General features: G+C 55.1%; 1 protein-coding gene across 2 annotated transcripts in view; it reads left to right on the top strand.

Moving 5' to 3' along the window:
• Positions 1-18719, top strand: part of FBLN1 (fibulin 1) — a 78862-nt gene that overhangs the window by 44662 nt on the left and 15481 nt on the right. Inside the window, exons 15-16 of one of the 2 annotated variants that reach the window (XM_030855649.3) lie at positions 12742-12884; positions 14910-15041. In XM_030855649.3, coding sequence (XP_030711509.1) covers positions 12742-12884; positions 14910-15041 — 275 coding nt within the window. Of the gene's footprint in view, positions 1-5189; positions 5636-12741; positions 12885-14909; positions 15042-18719 lie in introns of those variants that run through there. The other variant, XM_030855650.3, reaches the window with a different exon arrangement.

The raw sequence follows: 18719 nt of genomic DNA, 5'->3' as shown, positions 1-18719 counted from the left end.
TCACACACAATCACGAAAGCAAAAGGGAAGGAGGCTGCCCTGTGCAGGGACTTCACGCCTCCTAAGCGGGGGGTGGGCAGGCCGGCAGGCTAGCGTCGTGTCCTGAGGTTGCGGCTGAAGTTGCCCCCTGCGCCCCACCGCGTTGACGCTCGTTGCGGAATCCTTCGCCGCCCCGCAGTGCCAGCGAAAGTCATTTACTTGTTTGGGGAATGTTCACCGTGAGCCTACTGTGTGCGGGCACCTGGGCAGACAGTGGGCCCACAGAGGCCCCCCATCCCCTGCTCTGAGCCCCGGAGGAGCATATGCAGAATGGCAGTGGGCAGGGTGCAGGGGTACTGAGACCAAGGAGGGTCCCCCGGCTCCGGCGGGGAGCACGGTAGCCAGGGGAGCCTGGAGTCCTGGCCGTGAATATGGGGTATTCAGCGAGGAACCACGTTCTGCTGACCGAGGGATTGATGCCCCGGGGCCTGGTCTGTCTCCATCCCATGGGTTCCTCAGCCTGACCCCCAGGGGATGATAAAGAGGGGGCTCCGTCATTCTCTGTATTAAAAGGGCAGGAAGTGAGCCCCTACCCACAGTCAAGGTGAGAGGGGAAGGGTGAGGCTCCAAGCAGTCTCTCCAGGGAAGACTGTGGCCCCATTGACCAACGTGCCGCTCACCAGCGCCACCCAGCGGCCGGAGCAGAGGCTGGGAGGCGAGTGGAGCTGGGAGAAGGTGTGGTCCCCGCCCTGAGGGTCCTGACTGAGCCCCTGTGGCTGTTCTCGGGTCTCATGGAGATGCTGTCTGGCATTGAGATGAATGTCCGGCTCGCTTAGGTTTGCCTCCTACGCTCAGTCCGTTCCAGGCCCCTTGACCTTGACCGTGACCAGGTCCCGTGAGCTTCTTGCTGTAAAGGGGGCGGTGACACCGCCCTCCTGCGTTCCTGTAGGGTGACCTGCGATTGTGGGGCTGAGCCACCTCCGTACCGCTCTGAGTTCAGCCCTGGGGGGTATGGATAGGCGCCCCAAGGCGTGTTTTACTGCCAGTATTTATGGATGGAGGGAAGGTGGGCCCTGGTGTCCAGGTTGGGGCATGGCCTGGGAGGCCGCCCGGAGGAAGAAGGAACCAGGGCTGGGTCCCATCCTGGCTTCCGGGCCTGGCTCTCCTGTTCCTCGGTGCTGTGACCTTGGGTCTTGGTCACCCAAGGGCCCCTTTTGCCTCTGTAACACAGCGCTGACAATACCTGCTTGTCAGTGCCTGGAGGATTGGCAGTAACGCCCCACGTGCCCAGCCCACGGCCAGCATTGGTGCCCAGACAACAGTGGTGGTGAGAAGGATGGCAGCTGGCCACCCTGTTCTCTCGTCCTCAGAATCCAGAGGTTCCTCAGAGCAACTCTGCAGCCCTTGCTCTGCTGCTGACTGTGTGCCTGTGGGCTGACTGTGTGACTGGAAGGTCTAGGGTCGCTCAGCCCTTACATGGGAAGACGAGACATGGGTTCCTGAAGGGCTGTGTGGTCCTGGGGCCGTGCCTGCTGCACATGGGAATCTGTCTAGTTACAGTTTCTCCCTTGTTAACCCTGTTGAGGTATCACGGACCAGCCAGGAGCCCCGCGTCAGGCACAGGAAGTGAGGGCCGGGCCTGGAATCCCAGGTTGAGGGGCCATAGGGGGTCTCATCCTGGTTGCCTCGTCCCAGTTGGGGGGGTTACTCTGGGACCACAGGAGCACCGCTAGCTTAGGGTGAGCACGGTGACAGGTCACTGACACGTCATGTAGACCGACGTGGGCAGGACGCAGGCCAGAGCTCCAGGTGCTCCAGGTGCGGAGGGACCGCCCCTCTCAGCACTGCAGACCCCTCAGACTGGAGTTTTCTACTTTACAGCCCTTTTCCTTCTCCACAAAAATCCTCTTAAAGAATTTACTATCTGACCTTCGAAAGCAATTTGTAAAATTTAAAAAGGCTGCATTGGAAGGACCCAGTAACTGGCCCTTCTGTGGTTAACATTAAGGGAGCCTTTATAGGCAAGATTGGAGTCTCTCTCTCTCTCTCTCTCTCTCTCTCTCTCTGTGTCTCTTTGTCTTTCTGTTTCTGGGCCTCAGCCTTCCCTCTCCCCACACAGCCTCCTTCTGGCCAGTGGTAACTGGAACATGACCCAGCAGGCTGGGCCGCAAACCACAGGGCTGGGCCTCACGGACTGACCAGGCTGTTAAGATCCCAAACACACAATTCCCTCCTCCCCACAGGAGGAATGTTCAGTGTTGCAGAGCCTGGGGTGGGACCGAAAACATCCTCTTTACCCCCTCGGTGGGGCAGCCCCCTGAGACCCGGGGTCTTGGAAGCCAGAGCGAGGCTGGGCAGCCTTGGCTGGCACAGCTGTTCGGCCCCAGGTGGTAATGCGGGTGGACAGAGCGGGTGAAGCCCTGCCCCGGCCGGTTCCTGGGGCTTGTGTCCAGAATGACAGGAGCCTGAAAGTCAGGGAACCGCCAGCAGGGACGGCTGCGGGCATCAGACAGCCTGGGGGGCGGCCAGAATGGCCATGCCTCCCGAGAGAAGGGACTGGCCTTGAGGACCTTTTTTCTCTGGCGTGTGGTGGCCTTCAATGATTGCATTTTCATGGAACTTGGGGTGTCCCGATCAAATTCGTTGAACTGAAAAATCGGGGCACATTGTTCTCTCATGCGGGTCGAGATGGAAACCAAGGTGCGTGGTCCCGGGGGTCCGGGCCTCCTCTGCTCCGTAATAGATGCAGTGGCGACGGCCCCTCCTCTGTCTAGACATACCGGCTGACAAAGACTCCGCTGCCGTCCCCAGGCTGACAGGCAGTTTGCCAGACAGAGGCAGTTGTTATAATTTCTGAGATGTTTCAACAAATATGGGGGAGAGCAGGATAGGATAATTGATGTTGGAACTGACCAGGAAAATCAGGCCCGTATTTACTCGTGTGCAGGTAGAAAGCACGTAGGTGTCGAGCTGGTCCTGGAGATGAAGCCAGAGAGCCACAGCCCCACCCTTGGGAAGCAAGCCATCTGAAAGGAGCCAGGCCCAGAAGGGCCCAGAGTGAGGAAGGGCTGGCTCTGCTTGGTGACCCTGTGGGGTTGGGGGTGGGTGGAGACCATCGAGGAGGAAGGAGGATCCAGCTCTCTGGTGTGTGATACCAGACCTTCATGCACACCTCATGTTCCCTGCCTTCCACCCGTGCCGGGTTAATCCTCTGGTGAATCAAAATCCTGGCCTTGGATACGGGAAACGTGGGAAAACTTTAACGCACACGCAGGAGACCCTGGCGCCACCTGCTGGCCAGATCCGCCAGGCCCTTCCTGAAGCAGCTGGGCTGTGTGTGTGGTGTGTGTGTGTGTGTCTGTGTGTCTGTGTGTGTCTCTGTGTGTGTGTCTGTGTGAGCGCGCGTGCGCGTGTGTGTGTGTGTGTCTCCTCACTGTCAGTAGGATAAGGAGAACCGGGTGGGACAGTGAGGTGAGCTTGGGGAAGGAGAAGCCCCGATGCACCCAGCATGAGGCCAGGCCCCGTCCCTCGGTTTCTCCACAGTCGCCTGGCACACTCCCAGCTGGCCTGGACCTGGGTGTCTCTGGGGGAGGGGCCTGCCCCTCAGCAGCACCCACGCCCGCCTTCTTTCCTCCCTCTCCCCCTGCCTCTGAGCCCCCTCCCGTGCAGGACCCTCCTCTTCGGTGTTCCTGATCTCCACACCCCTTTACTAGCGTGGAGCTCATTCCCAGGGCTGCCCTTTCTAAGAGCTCAGAATGGTAAATGGCCAACTAAAAGAAAGGATTTTACATCCTGGGCATAGGATGTAAAAAGAGACAGCGCTCACAATAAATGCCGAGTGTAAGTAAGTCCTAGTCACCTGACGAGAGGCGTGGAAACTAAAAAAGTTGAAATGGAGGCATGATAGAAGACTAGGACAGTAGATGCTTGTGGTTGGAGAAGCCAGACAGTCAAGATGGCAGAACTTCCTGGGACACGTGCTCTGTCAGGTCCCGCAGGGCTCCGCACCTTGGCTTTGCTCCTAAGGCAGTTGCCTTCGGAGTGTGATGGGCCTGGAGTTCAGGAGGCAGAAGATAGGCCCTGTTCTTATCTCACAGGGCGTTAGAACCTGTCCCCATCCTGTCACAGGACGTTAGAACCTGCCCCCGTCCTGTCACAGGACGTTAGAACCTGTCCCTGTCCTGCCACAGGACGTTAGAACCTGTCTCCATCCTTGTACAGGAAGTTAGAACCTGTCCCCGTCCTGTCACAGGACGTTAGAACCTGTCCCCATCCTGCCACAGGACGTTAGAACCTGTCCCCGTCCTGTCACAGGAAGTTAGATCCTGTCCCCGTCCTGTCACAGGACGTTAGAACCTGTTCCCATCCTGTCACAGGACGTTAGAACCTGCCCCCGTCCTGTGACAGTAGGTTAGAACCTGTCTCCATCCTTGTACAGGAAGTTAGAACCTGTCCGCATCCTGTCACCAGAAGTTAGAACATCTCTCTATCTCCGTCTCAAGCCCTGGTTGGCCCTGTGGACACAGACAGGGAACTGGGCCTAGAGCACAGGGAGTGGGGGAAGATGGGGAACAGACCTCACTGCCTGAGCACAAATCTAGCTTCCCCACGCACTCTGTGACCTCAGGAAGGCCACTGACTCTTTTCAGCCTCAGTTTCCTCATCTGAAAAATGGCCCTCAGCCCCCCATCCCCAAGGGGTGTGATCACACTAGCGGAGGTGTGGTGACGAGTAGCCGTGCGCTCCGTAAGCGGCAGCAGCCGTGCTTGCCGGCGTGCAGACAGACACGCACTTCGGGGGTCGTCTCCAAGACCCGCTCGGGAGCCCTGTGTCGCCCTGACCACTGTCTGGGTGAGGAGCCAGGAGCCTGGACGACACTCAGAGGGCAGGGTGTGCCTGGTGAGGACAGCCCGGGGTGGGGCTCTGCCAGTGAGAAGGGGACACATCTCGCTCCAGGCACGACCCTTGACCCCAGCCACCCAGCGCCCCCTGAGGGTGTTGGAAGAGGCTAGTGCCTGAGCCCGCGGCCCGGAGGTCCCCGGCACCTCCCACAGGTGAGTGAGGGGTGCTCTTCCCGTTGGCTGATTGGCCAGAGGGGCGGCGGGAGGCCCCGCCCAGCGAGCCCCCGCTTCCCCGCCCCCACGCTCTGTTGTTTCTCCGCTTGCTGAATGGGCCCTAACGCTCTTTCTCTCTGTCCACTTTTCTTGCAGCCGCTGCGAGCGCTTGCCTTGCCATGAGAATCAGGAGTGCCCCAAGCTGCCTCTGAGAATAACCTACTACCACCTCTCTTTCCCCACCAACATCCAAGTGCCCGCCGTGGTTTTCCGCATGGGCCCCTCCAGTGCCGTCCCCGGGGACAGCATGCAGCTGGCCATCACCGGCGGCAACGAGGAGGGCTTTTTCACCACCCAGAAGGTGAGCCACCACAGTGGGGTGGTGGCCCTCACCAAGCCCGTCCCCGAGCCCAGGGACTTGCTCCTGACCGTCAGGATGGAGCTCTCTCGCCACGGCACCGTCAGCTCCTTTGTGGCCAAGCTTTACATCTTTGTGTCCGCAGAGCTCTGAGCACGCGCTTTGGGCCGTGGGGGGGCCCCCTCTTGTTGCTTTCCTCACCCTCCCCTCCGGGATCCGAATAAAGGTTCAGCGGACGATCCCACACAGCATGGCTGGCGTGCCTTGGTTTTATTTGGCGTGGTCGGGTGTCTCTGTGCTTGTCCCTGGTGGGGAGGGGGCAGCCGAGCAATGCCTGGGGCCCCCAAGGGTGAGCACGGAGTGTTTTCCGTGAGGGGTGCGCGCCCAGGAGCCCCCGTTGGGGGGCCTCACAGCCCACGCCGCCAGGGAGCCCAGGCCCGGAGAGAACGAGGCTCGGGTGTTTCATTTGACGTGATTCTCTCTCCTCCGCTTGTGTTTAGCCCAGAGGACGAGGTGACCAAGGCCCCCAGGGTTGATTGACCTCCGTCCCCTCTCACTTCACAGATGTGGAAACTGAGGCCCAGAGAAGGGGAGGGACTTGGCCAAGGTGACGTGGGCCATTTGTGGTAGAGCCAGGTCTACTGGCCCCAGCTTCGTTTCCTTACTGTGTCACCAGGAGCTGAGCCTTTAACCGAGGCAAAAAAGCTCTATCGTGAGACTCAAACCTCCCTTTCTGTTTGTCTTGATGGGAGGCCCGAACTTGTGGAAAAACACTGAACGCAATCGCAGCATCTTGGACGCAGCCCTTACCTAAGTGAGGTCGGTTCCCTCCACTAAGGTTCTCAGCTTCGTACCAGGAAGAGGCAAAGGACAGCACGATGAATGTGCCGCTCATGGGAACCCCTAAGCCAGCGTCAGGTCCTTCATATGCGTTGCTTCCCATCCTGTGCGGTGGGTGTTTCATCCCAAGAGAGACTCAGAGGGGGCGAGCGATTTGCCCAAGATCACACAGTGGGTGTTGGAACCTCGGTTTGCTGACTACACAGCTTTGACTCTTCCACCATGATCCCAGCCCAGTCCCCAACGTGCCTCTCAAGGCCCTGCATCATTTAGTGCTAATGTCCATCTCCAGCCTGACCTCAAATTGTTCTCCCTTCGCTCACCTCCCTGGAGCCACACTGCCCAGCTCTTTGCTGCCTCAGGCCCTTTGCACATGCTTTTGCACGCTTGGCCTGAATGTTGGTTAAACCTCAGCCTGTATGTTCCTGTCTCAGCTGGGCCTCCCTTGACATCTGTTGGTTATGTTTTTGTCAGTCTTTCTCATAACACTGCCTTTGTGATGCTCACCACAGTTTGCAGTTCCTATTTATCTGTTTTGCTTTTGTCTTCCCCACCATCCAGAAGGCTCCATGAAGGCAGGGACCAAGTCTGTCTCATGCAGTGTCGTGTCGCTAGCTCCCAGCAGGGCCTAGCGCACAGTAGGTGCTCTACCCCTGTCTGTTGGGGGAATGGATGACTTCCTGCCAACATTGCTTTGCATGTCTAGCATTTCTGTGGCTGCTGGCTCTGTTTTCAAGCAGAAATGTGAAGGGAAGGCAGAATGTCAAGAGGAATCAAGTAAAGGTTACTGGAGGATCCTAAGGTCCTTCCTACAAGTACATGGAAGGAAAATGGGGAAGGGGCCCACCTTGCTGTCTAGTGGAGAGGACGGGTATACAGTTAACATTATGCCCAGTGCCCTATGACAGAGGCAGCGGTTAACTCGCCATGGGAGCACGCACATGCTCCTAGCCATTCATCTCCAAGCCCCCACTGCCTCCCAGACCCCTCTCTGAGCATCTCTGGTCTGGACTGGCTTCCAGTCTCCTATCTTCCAAGCTGAAGCCAGAGGACCTCTCTGAAGGACCAGTCTGGTTATGTCCCTCCCCTCTTTAGAAACTTCTATGATTCTTTCACTAGCAGATGAAGCCCAACTCCCTTGGAATGGCATTCGAGGCCCTGCCTACTCCAGCCTCTGCCCATCTTTTCAGCTACATCTCCCTCCCGCTCCCCGCTCTAGCTCACCCCCTTGCTTGTGTTCCAGCCACGCGGGGCTCTTGTTCTTCTCCGCATGCACTTTCTCCGGGCTTTAGCATGTACCATGCCATCCTCCTGCAAACTGCCGTTCTCCCTGAAGCCACGTCCTCAGCGAAACCTCTCCTGAAGCTGAGCTCTTCTAGCGCCGGGCGTACTCCATCAGAGCAGTTACCCTGTCGTTACTTTTTATCGTCCCCACTTCTCTGGGCCTGTTGGAAGGCAGGGATTGTATCTGTGTTCTCTACACTTTCAGAATGTCTGGCCTGTGGAAGGAGCTCAGTAAACATCCGAGTAAACATGTGGATGGATGGATGGATGGATGGGTGGGTGGATGGATGGATGGGTGGATGGATGGGTGGGTGGATGGATGGATGGATGGGTGGGTGGATGGATAGATGGATGGTTGGATGATGGATGGGTGGATAGTGTTTTCAAGGTTTAGTTCAAATATCACCTCTTCTATGAAATCAGCAAGACACAGCAGGGATTCATCATGTATTCAGTTATTCTTTTATCATGGTCCAGATTATTCAGGCCACAGAAGCACTTTTCCCATAGGAGTGTTAAGATGGGGGGGGGAGAAATTATCAGGGGCCTTAGAAGCCAGAATCCCCTCTACAACATTCCCACCAGCTTTGTTTGCACTTGCCCTTGTCTGTGGAACTCCCTGCCTCTTAAGGTGGCCTGTTCCATTTCAGGACACCTCTGATGTTTCTCTGTGTGTACCTGAGAGCACATGTGGGGATGATACCTGAATTACCTGCCTGCTCACCTCCCTGCAGTTCCTTGAGGCCACTTAGCAGTATTCCTGGATCATCCTGCTGAGATCACACAGTGCAGAAGAAACCAACCAACCAAACAAACAAAAACACAAGAGTTTTAATGTCCTCCTTGCCATTTATTAGTTCTGTGACCTCGGATAAGTCATTTGCCTTTCAGAGCTTCAAGGCCCACTTCCTGGATTATTTTGAACATTACGTGAAGTTACTTACACACGAGGCAGTGTCTGGCATGTGGTAGGCAGTTAATAAGTGTTGGTTTCTCCCCTCATTGGAAGGTACTTGAGTGTTCATTTGGATCTTGATTTAAATGGGGAATAGAAGTTCAGAGGGTTTGTAGAGCTGCCATCGCTTCCGACTCCTGGACCTGCGTGTGCACTTTTTTTGGGGGGGGGGGGCTGTGCCAAAAAGCACAGTGTGCTTTGTGGCTTGTGGGATCTTAGTTCCCCAACCAGGGATTGAACCTGCACCCTTGGCAGTGAAAGTGCAGATTCCTAACCACTGGACCGCCAGGGAATTCCCATGTGTGTGCCCTTCTGACTGTCACGGTACCAAATCAGGCTCCCAAGGGTAGAGGATAATAATTATGATTATCATTATTATACTGATGAAAATAATAACAACTGTGACAGCTAACACCTGGACACTGCTGTCTGTGAGCCAGGCACTGTGCCAAGCATTTAACTAACCCTCACGGAGCCTAGTGAGGAAAGTGCTGTTATGATCCTCATTTCACAATGAAGACATCGGGGAGAGAGAGGTTAAGTAACTTGCCCAGAGTCCCAATGCTGATGTAAGGTGGGCCCGGGGTTCAAACACAGGCAGCCTGGCTCTGGAGTCTGCTCTCAAAAGGGCAGCCCCATGCTGTGAAGGGGGCAGGATACCGGGATGAGTCAGTGCTCCTCATCTTGCTACTCTAGCCTCTTCTCAGAAAGCCCTGCATACCAGCCCCATTCTAAAATTCCCAAGTGAAAAACAAAGCATTTTATTAGCTAAGGAAGGAGGCAGTGTGGTGTAGAGGGAAAAGCTGTGAAGGTTAAATGAAGTGATGTGTGCAGCTGTCCAGCAGAGACATCAATGAGGTCTGAAAAACCACTGTGAACCACGCCTCTTTCTCAAATTTCAGGAAAACTAATTTCACATAAAAATGATCAACTCAAAATTATCCAGGTTAAGTCTCATAAAAGATATTGTAGGGAAAAAGAGAATAAAGAACAGAATGATATCCTTCTGGGTAATGAAAGTACACCAGGAAGATATGCTCACAGACTAGATCAAAACTGTAGCCTATATCAAAACAAACTAAAAGGATTGAGAAAATTACCAAAAATGAAGGAAAAATGTAAGCCAGAATTAAGAAAAACCAAGAAATGAAGTAATGGAACTCAAGAAATAATTTAAAATTAAAGCAGAAAGCAGTTTCAGAAATAAATACTTAAGGAGAAGTTGAAAAGAAGAAAAATTTTATAAATTGAAAAATGAATAACGAAAGAGATGAAAAGGCTTGAAGAGAAAGTGACAGATGTTAAAGATAGGCAAAGAAGATCCAACATACAGATAATAGAAATCTCCAAAGAACTAACCCAAAACAAGGGAGGGGAGCAATAAATACTAAAAGTGATTACTCAAGAAACTTTACAGAAATTTTAAGAAAAAGATTTGAAATTCCATATTGAAAGAACACCCAACATACCTGAAGATATTGACTCAGAGCAACCAACACCAAGACAAAGAGAAAACAAAAAAATCCCTGTGCTTTTGGGCAAAAACAGCAAGTGACTTATATGGAAAAAAATTATATTATCATCAGACTTCTTCACAGCAACACTTATGCCAGAAGGAAATGAATACTTAGGATATTCAGGAAAATGTAAGCCAAGGATTTTATACCCAACAAAACAGACTTTCCTGTACAAAGGGCACAAACTATCATCAACATGTGAAATTGTCAACATGCAAGCACTAAACATAGTTACTCATAGAACTACAACTAAATGAGTGCAGTAAGAAAAAAGGGAAGTATGGGGACTTCCCTGGCGGTCTAGTTAAGACTCTGCGCTTCCACCGCAGGTGGCGCGGGTTCGATCCTTGGTCAGGGAACTAAGATCCTGCATGCCACGCGGTGTGGCAAAAAAAGAAAAAAAAAAAAGGAAAGAAATGGCTCAGACAATGTAGAAATAGCACATCTATTTAAAAATTGTAGGTAGAATAGGGAGAACATATCCCCCAAAAATTATTCTGATTAATTATGTTAGTGGTAGTAATTTTAGCATTGTTGTTCTGAGAGTACTGGGTTAAATATGAAATATACTAAATAAATAAGTATGGAATATTCTATCATCTCCTGTGTTCTTAAGAACGAGGATTTTGATATGGAAAAAAGGAGATTCCTTTGGTACATAGAAGAGATTAAGTAAAAAACTATGTGGTTCTTGTTTTGAATTGTCAGTATCAGTATGAACTCATGATGTAGTTTATCTCTAAAAATGTCCACTGAAGAAGCCTAGAAACAATGACCAGCTCAGTAGGACTGAGCAGTCCTGGTATCCAGACTGTGGTCTTGAAATACCATTTTCTACTAAAAAAACAAAACAAACCCAACACTTCTTGGAGAAATAGCTGGGGCAGTAAAAGTGTAAGATGAGGCTGGACCGCCTTGTCAAGCCAGACAGCAAGAAAACCATCAGAGATTCCTAGGGCCAGGTCCAAAGGACTTGGGAGCCAACCCGATTTACCCTGTGGCCAAAGATGGGAAAACGTGAGCTCCAGTAAAGGATAATAATTGCAATAGGTTGAAATCCATCCAATAGTTTAAATCTATGAGTTCATACTGATATTTTTAAAGAGTCAACTGATAACCTCTGGATAATGATCGCTAGTTCCTTATCCTGAAAACAGGTCAACACAAAGAAAGAATCAAGCATTAATCTTGCTTTTCCTCTATGAACTATACCCCCTGGTAACCAGATAGTGTATGAGGGGAAGCATCTCTTTAGAGAAGTATTCAAACTAACAAGTGAAAAAGAAATTATCAACTCGGACCACAGCATCGTGCCGTCCCCGGTGAATCAGTGGACCTGGACCCTGAGCATTAGCAGCTGCTAACGTCACAGAAAGGAGATGACCAGACACCACGTGCCTCCGATGGAAGACACACCAGCACCTGTCATTTCGCTGAAGGACCTGGGTCTGCATCTCATCAGGTGTCTGGATCCGGCTGCCCATGGGCAGGGAATGCAGAGGACAGGGGAACACGCTGGGCTGCGCCGCCAGGATGCAGTCAGCAAGTCCAGAAGCTACGGAAGCTCCATAGCTCAGATGCTTTGCTTCCCTAACAGGTAAACTGTATGGAAAATGAAGGAATGGAGAGGAAACCTCAAGGTTAAAAAGGACTTTAGAAAGATATAACAGGGACTTCCCTGGTGGTCCAGTGGGTAAGGCTCCACGCTCCCAATGCAGGGGGCCCGGGTTCGATCCCTGGTCAGGGAACTAGGTCCCTCATGCCACAACTAAGAGCCCGCATGCTGCAGCTAAGAGCCCACATGCCGCAACAAAGATCCCACGTGCTGCAACTAAGACCCGGCGCAGCCAAATAAATAAGAAGAGGAAGATATAACAAAAATGTTTTAATGGACAAGTTTAAACGATAGTGTCTTGAGATGCACACTTACGTGACACAGATGTAAAGGAGCCCAGGTAAGTGATTGCTAGGACAGTCAGGACAGGAGTTACTCTGGGGGTGCACGAGGGGGTTGAGACGGGTCTGGGGCCCACGAAGGGCCCTCAGGTGGCAGGTGAAGCTCTCTTTCCTGACCTGGGTGCTGATTATAAAGTGGTTTGCCTTATAATACTCATTCAGTGGTACCTTTGTTTTGTGTAGCTCTTGCATTTGTGTTTTATTTTATGATAAAGAGGTTTTGAAAATATCGCTAGACCTGTAACAAACTTGGGCCCCTTTTCCTTCCTCCCCGTCCATCGCGTGACATTGGAGATTTGACCGCTTTGTGCTGGGCGCCAAGCTGGGTGCTTTACATACGCTCCCTCATTTATTACCCCTGCAGCCCCCCGACCCGGGGCCCCAGGAAAGCCGGACCCTGTCTCCCTTGTTTGCTTTGGTGTCCCTGGTGCCTGACACCCAGCAGATGCTCAAAACACACTTGTTGAGCAAGTGAACGAATGAATGTGATTTGCAGTTGTAGAAACTGAAGCTCAGTTCGTATAGTTGGCAAATAGCAAAGCTTTGCTTATCCCAGCCGGGATGGACGGAAACCGGGGCGTGTCTCGGGGGTTTGGGTTCTGGTCCAGTTTGCAGCAAGGGCAGAGAAGCATCCTCTCGGAGCAGCCGGGCTGCGGAGGCCAGTGCGGGTCTCCGACGGAGCCATCTCTGGGACAGGTGGTCCCGCCTGGCCACCTGCTTGTCCTCCCCGGACCCCGGTCTCTGTGGGAGTGCTGGTTCCACCTTTCCCATCGCTTCTTGTGCTGTGGTTCCCCTCAGGCTCCGCCAAGAGAAGACAGACACCGTCCGCTGCATCAAGTCCTGCCGCCCCAATGACGTCACCTGCGTGCTGGACCCAGTGCACACCATCTCCCACACTGTCGTGTCGCTGCCCACCTTCCGCGAGTTCACCCGCCCCGAAGGTGAGTGGCCGCTCCCACGGCGTGGAACCGGCGTAGGGGTCCCGGGGGAGGCCGTCGTCTGGAGGAGCTTCCTTGCCAGGCAGCCCCCTTGCTGGAGTTGAGAGCTTGGCCTGCAGGAGCCACTCCTTGGTTGGGGTGTGGGTTTGGGGTTTGGAATGCAGACCCCTCCCTGCCTCTGCATCTCCTCCGTGTCCCCAGACTACATGGCGGTACCGTTCCAGCCCATTCCCAGCTCTCAGTTCGGGGGTCTCTTCTTAGGGGTTACAGTTGTTCAACAAATAGCTATCAAGTGTTGATTCTGTGCCAAGCGCGGGGCTATGGGGGCCTCCAGGAGGCAGTGACTCCACTCTGGGTCCTGAGGGGTCAGTAGGAGGCAACTTAGTGAAAGTGGGGAGAACGGAGACATCTGGAGGTGAGTGCGGAGTGTAGACCTTCGAGGAACAAAGCCAAGTTTTTCTGGCTGGAGTGGTGGACGGCTTGGCAAGAGAGGGCCTGAAAGGGTGAGAGCGGGAGGCTGCACTTGGAGTTGGGGCTTCAACTCCTAGGCCTTGGGAGCCAGTAGAGGGTTGGGACTGATGCTATTTGCACACAGAAGCATCATCCTGGAGACCAAGGGGCAGATGGGCTGGTGCGGCCAGACCAGCTCCAGGGAGCCCAGCATAAAGCAGTCAGTGTGCCCTGCGCCCGGCAGCTCCTGGCCTGCAGTGTAGACCTGCCATCACAGCCCCCTTTTCACACAGGCAGTCCCAAGGCAGCGGGCTCCTGGCGCCCGGCAGAGGGCTGTGGACGGGGTGCTTCTCCGTATGCCTTGCTTCGGGGTGTGCAGCCCACGTGCCAGGGCTGGTGTGGTCTCCAGACACCGCCTCCCTCTGTGGAGGCCTTCAGGGGAGCTCGCCATGAGGATTCACTCTGTAAACGTCGACTGAGCCTCCGATGTGTCAGGCTCGGGCCAGGCTCTGGGACACAGTGATGAGAAAGAGCCCTCTGACCATCTCAGGGAAGACGGACAGTTTGCCCTGTGTTTACACGCGGCAGCGGGGTCCTGGGGGGTAATGCAGGTGCACATGCCGCAGCGTGGAGCCTGGCCACGGGGGTGGGAGGGCACCAGAGGCACCCCGGGATGTGCTTGCCTGCGGGAGCCGGTGGCCCTTGCCCCGCCTGCCCACTCCTTCCTCTAGAAAAGGGGAGGCACAGAATCTTCACAGGGTGCGCGGACTTGGGTCGGAGAAAATCACTGACTGCTGTTCGCCTTATGCAGAATGACGGGTTCCACCAAACCACAAATCCTTCCCGAATCCCTAATGGCCGGTTTTGTGGCCTCCTGGCCAGTGCCGATCCATGATCTTGTTCTAGCGGGAACTGGGTGTGGTTAGAGACACCTGTCGGCGTCTTGGGCCCAGGCGGTCCAGACCTTGACCATTAGCGTTGAGAGGATCCTTGATAGGCCCTGGCGGGCTGCCTCGTTCACTTTACAGATGAGGAAACTGAGGCCCAGAGAGAGGACATTCCCCCCCGACCCGAGACAACACAGAGTGGGGGTAAATCGGGGCCTCGCGCTCCCCGCCCAGGGCAGGCTGCCGGCTTCATGTCAGGTGGCCCGGGAGACGGATACAGCCACCCAACTGCCCGGCCCGGCCTGAGAAGTGGCTTCTGACCCACATCACTGTGGGGCAGGGGACCAGCCTGCTCCCTTGCCCTTTCTGACCTCTCGCCCATATCCCGTCATCCACCCCCCTTCCCCATCTCCCCAGCGTCAGGGAGACTCCCGAATCATCACCAGTTCCTTTAGCACCGGCCCTGCTTCTGATCAGCTCCATGACTTTAGGGAAGACTCACAGGCGCTCCAGGCCTCGGCTTCCCCGTTGATGAGAAGGGGGGACAGGCTATGATCTAGGGCCCCTGAGGGGCCCTCCACCTTCTCCATGCAGGGGGTCCCTCATGTTGGGTTGTCATTGCCTTGGGGGGCATTTCCAGGGTCACAGGGCCCAGCGCTGCACGCTCTCCATGCCGTGCTTCTCTCTGCAGAAATCATCTTCCTCCGGGCCATCACGCCCGCGTATCCTGCCAACCACGCTGACATCATCTTCGACATAACAGACGGGAACCTCCGCGACTCCTTCGATATCATCAAGCGCTACATGGACGGCATGACCGTGGGTGAGTGGCCGGAGACGGCAGGTCCACCTAGACTCTCCCTCGTCCTCCCAGCCAGTGGCTTAGCCGAGGCCCGTTGGGAACCAGCCCGGCTCCCATCTGAGTCCCCTGGTCCTTCAGGGCTCAGCTGGAACCCCCCCCACACACACACCCCAGCCAATCACAGTGTGAGGAGCATCAGGGTGGTGGAGCCGCCAGCTCTCGGGGAGACCCCTGTGGGCTCAGTCTCCCGACCTACAAAGGGTGGATTAACTAGGTCTCTGCATCTCATGGATTTCAAACATGGATTTCAGACAAGGTCACACAGGTAAAGCGCTGGTCCGGGGACGCGGCGCAGCTGCCCCATCGTGGGAGCTGATACGATCTTTATTCTTATGGTGCAACAGAGGAATAGCTAACGGGCGTCAGGGCCTGGCTCGCCTTGCAGGGTGTCCGGTCTTGTCCCCTCCCGCGTGTCATTGGGTAGGAGGACTGAAGTCGCATCAAGGCGCACGTACAGCCCTCCCCCCACACACCCCCCCCCCGAGATTCAGCATCGAAGGAGGGCTGTCCGGGAGGGGGAGAAGCAGAAGCGGGTGCGTCTGGGAAGCTGTTCACGGTGCCTCTCTTGAACTGTCACGCTTTAAAGACTTCAAATTCATGGAGAATGAAAACCATCACATCTGCCACTTTGGACGTAAATGTAGACTCGCGTTTTCAAAGCAGCTGAGCAACTGAGGGCCAGGCCTGTCCTCGCCTAGGCCTCCGTCTCCTCGTCGTACATAGGGTGGGCAGGAGTGGGCCTCGTGGTCTCTTAGGCCCCCCGGATTTTGTGAGGTCTTGAGCGCCCACTCGGCTGGTCCTGGAGCCAAGCATTTTGGAACATGGTCTGTAGGTGGCGCTGTTGGACCTCAGAACCCCGGTCCCCTAAGCCCCCAGCCACGACCGTTGTCGAGCTGCAGCTGAAGATAGGGAATGGTTATCCTGTTGCCAAAGAGCCATCTATAGCGACTTTACAAGCTCTTAAGTGGGTTTGCATGTTGTAAACATGACTGAGTCATCTGGGGGGCCCCCACCCCCGGCTCCTCCTCCGCTAGTTGGCAGCAGGAATAATTAGTTAATTACAGTTAATGGTACATTAGCTCGCACTGGGATGCCGAGGGGAGGGCGTGCAGTTTGGTCGTCAGCAGGCTTAAAACTTGGCCACTTGCGCTTCAGTCACTGCCTACCCTGGGCCTCAGTTTCCCCCATCGTTAGGTGAAGAGACACTTAAGGGACCTTCGGGCGCCTGGGGATGGGGGCAGACAGGAGGAAGTGGGGTCACCTCGCCCACCGAAGCCCACCTTGAGCCAGCCCTGTGCTTGGCGCTGGGCCTGCAGGTGTGGCTGCAATACAGCCCACCCTGGGGCAGTTCACAGCTCTCGGAACCACAGGAGTTGGAATCAGAACCTTCCGACACACTCATTCATTCTTTGCACTTCTGCATTCTTCCCAAGCCCGCCCTGTACCAGGCCCTGGGCCCGGCCTTGTGGGTACAGAGATGGGTCAATACCACGCAGCCCCTGCCCCTAAGGGCTTTGCATTCCACCGGGGTGGGAGGAGGTGTGCGGCGCATAAACAGATCATCAAAATGCGGCGGTGGAGAGACAGTGGCAAGGGTCTCCGGCCGCGGCCTCCCTGGGGGCGGGCTCTGTACCGTGTGTGTGCCTTCACTTCCCAGCTAAAGCCTTCCTGAAGTGACCCACGCCAGGGGCTGGGCAGCCGCCAGGCCCGGAGCCGGTGCTCAGCGGCACAGTTTTCTAGCCGCATCTATACTCCAAACAGAACCAACCTGGGAGTCTCGATTTCTTGGCTACCCATCCCCTGGGGCAGAAAATCCTGGCATCTCAGAGCCTGGAGGCTCCTGGAGGCCACCTCTTCCAAATTCTTCTTTGGCAGAGGGGGCAGCAAGGGGGCTGGCCGATCTTCCCAGGATGACTCGGGGTAAGGTGGGGACCAGGACAGACCCCTGGTGTGAGAGGCGACGCCCAGGCCGCAGAGACAGAGCAGCCTCTCTCCTCACTGTGCTTCGTCACATGGGCCCCGGTCTTTGGATTCTGGTGCTGGGGGAGGACCCAGGCTGGCCCTTGGGAATTCATCCTGCCTGTGATCCGGCCTCCTGGGTAGGCCCGGCCTCTTCAACTTCTCAGGACATTTGCTGGACGTCCCGTCGGTTGGGCCCCTGGAGTTTACCAACGCCCTCTCCCAGGTGGAGGACCAAGGCCAGAGGGGGCAGGGTCTCGCTGAGGTGGGACCCAGGCTGTGCTGGGCTCTGGTCTCTGTACCCTCCGGTCGCTGCCTTGTTTGTCTGCTTGGGGTCTCTTCCCTGGGCTTCCCTATCCCCACCTCCTTCCTGCTCCTCTAATGAACCAAATAGCTTCTGTGCCCTCCAGGAGCTTCTGGGCTCTGGGGGTAGCCACCCTGGCACACGCTGGCCCTGGACACAGGCCTGTCCACCTGCGATGGACTTGAGACCAGTCTGAGCAGCCCTGGGAACCACCGCTGGGCACGCTCACCCCCGCATCCCTGCTCGCTCACCCCCGCATCCCTGCTTGGTCCTTACAGATGCCTCAGGGGATGTGATCACCTCCCTTGGGCAAAGGAGGGAGCAGAGTAAATGACCACCTGAGACTGAGCAATGGAAAAACCACAGGGCCCGGGTTGTTTGCAGACTTGTTAACGGATGAAGGAGCGATGGCCAGAAAGGGCAGGAGGCTGGTCCTAGGCCCCCTGGTGCTGGGGGGCAGAGCAGGCCTAGAACCCAGTCTTCCCCAGACACCCAGAGTTGGAGGCTGCGGACAGCTGGTGTTGACTCGGGCAAAGTTACCGCGAGTTCGTGTCCCAGAAAATTACCCAGCGTACGAGCCGCCATTGAGTTCATTCCTCCCCCAAATAACAGAAGAAGAAGAAAGTACCCCAAGTCGATTAAGAACCGAAAAAGGCCAGACTTTCCCCTAATGTGTCCTTTAAAAACCAGTTCTTCGCAGGGATAAAGGCGGCTCTGAAGCAGAGCTGAGCTGCTGTCTCTGTAAAGCCCCTTGCAGCCACCCTGTTGCATTCCTCTTTCACCAGCTGTCAATGAAAAATGAAGAATGCATTTTCGACCTGTGCGAAAATGCTCTATTAATGCCTGAGGTATTCTCCGGCCACTACAAAGCCTTCCTTATCCAGCCCCGGTTTCGTTCTTCGCTCAGCAGAGTACTGGCTGTTATCGGGGGCTGCTCCAGAAGGGGTCTTTCAGGTAATAGCTCCTGAGAGATGACTCATGGGGACCCTGGCGAGATGGGCGCAGGCAGTGTAGCATCAGCCCCAGCAACTGGGGGCCCCCCCTGGACTCCCCAGGCCGCTGGGTGGCAGCTGGTGTCTGAGCCTCAGCCTTCCCCAACCCCTCCCTGCTCACTACTTCTTTTTAACTATTTTTCTAAGGAGGGGAAGCAAAAGTCTGTCTATATTGAGGGTCAGCTTGGCCACAATTTCTGCTAAAACCTCCCCAAAGCCAATAGGAACTAGACAGCGCTCAGCGGAAGCTGCTTTTTAGACCCACTGGTTGATTTTGTGAACAGCCTTCCTGATCCTTGGCTGGCATCACTGTTTCTATAAGAAAAGGCTGACGTGCTGGCCCGGGGTCCCACGGGCTGCAGCTGACAAGCAGGTATGCTGTAT

The sequence above is a fragment of the Globicephala melas genome, chromosome 10 (assembly GCF_963455315.2).
Source record: "Globicephala melas chromosome 10, mGloMel1.2, whole genome shotgun sequence".
Classification (NCBI taxonomy): Eukaryota; Metazoa; Chordata; class Mammalia; order Artiodactyla; family Delphinidae; genus Globicephala; species Globicephala melas.
Note: the sequence above shows the minus strand (reverse complement) of the source record. Positions and strands in the feature narration are given on the sequence as shown.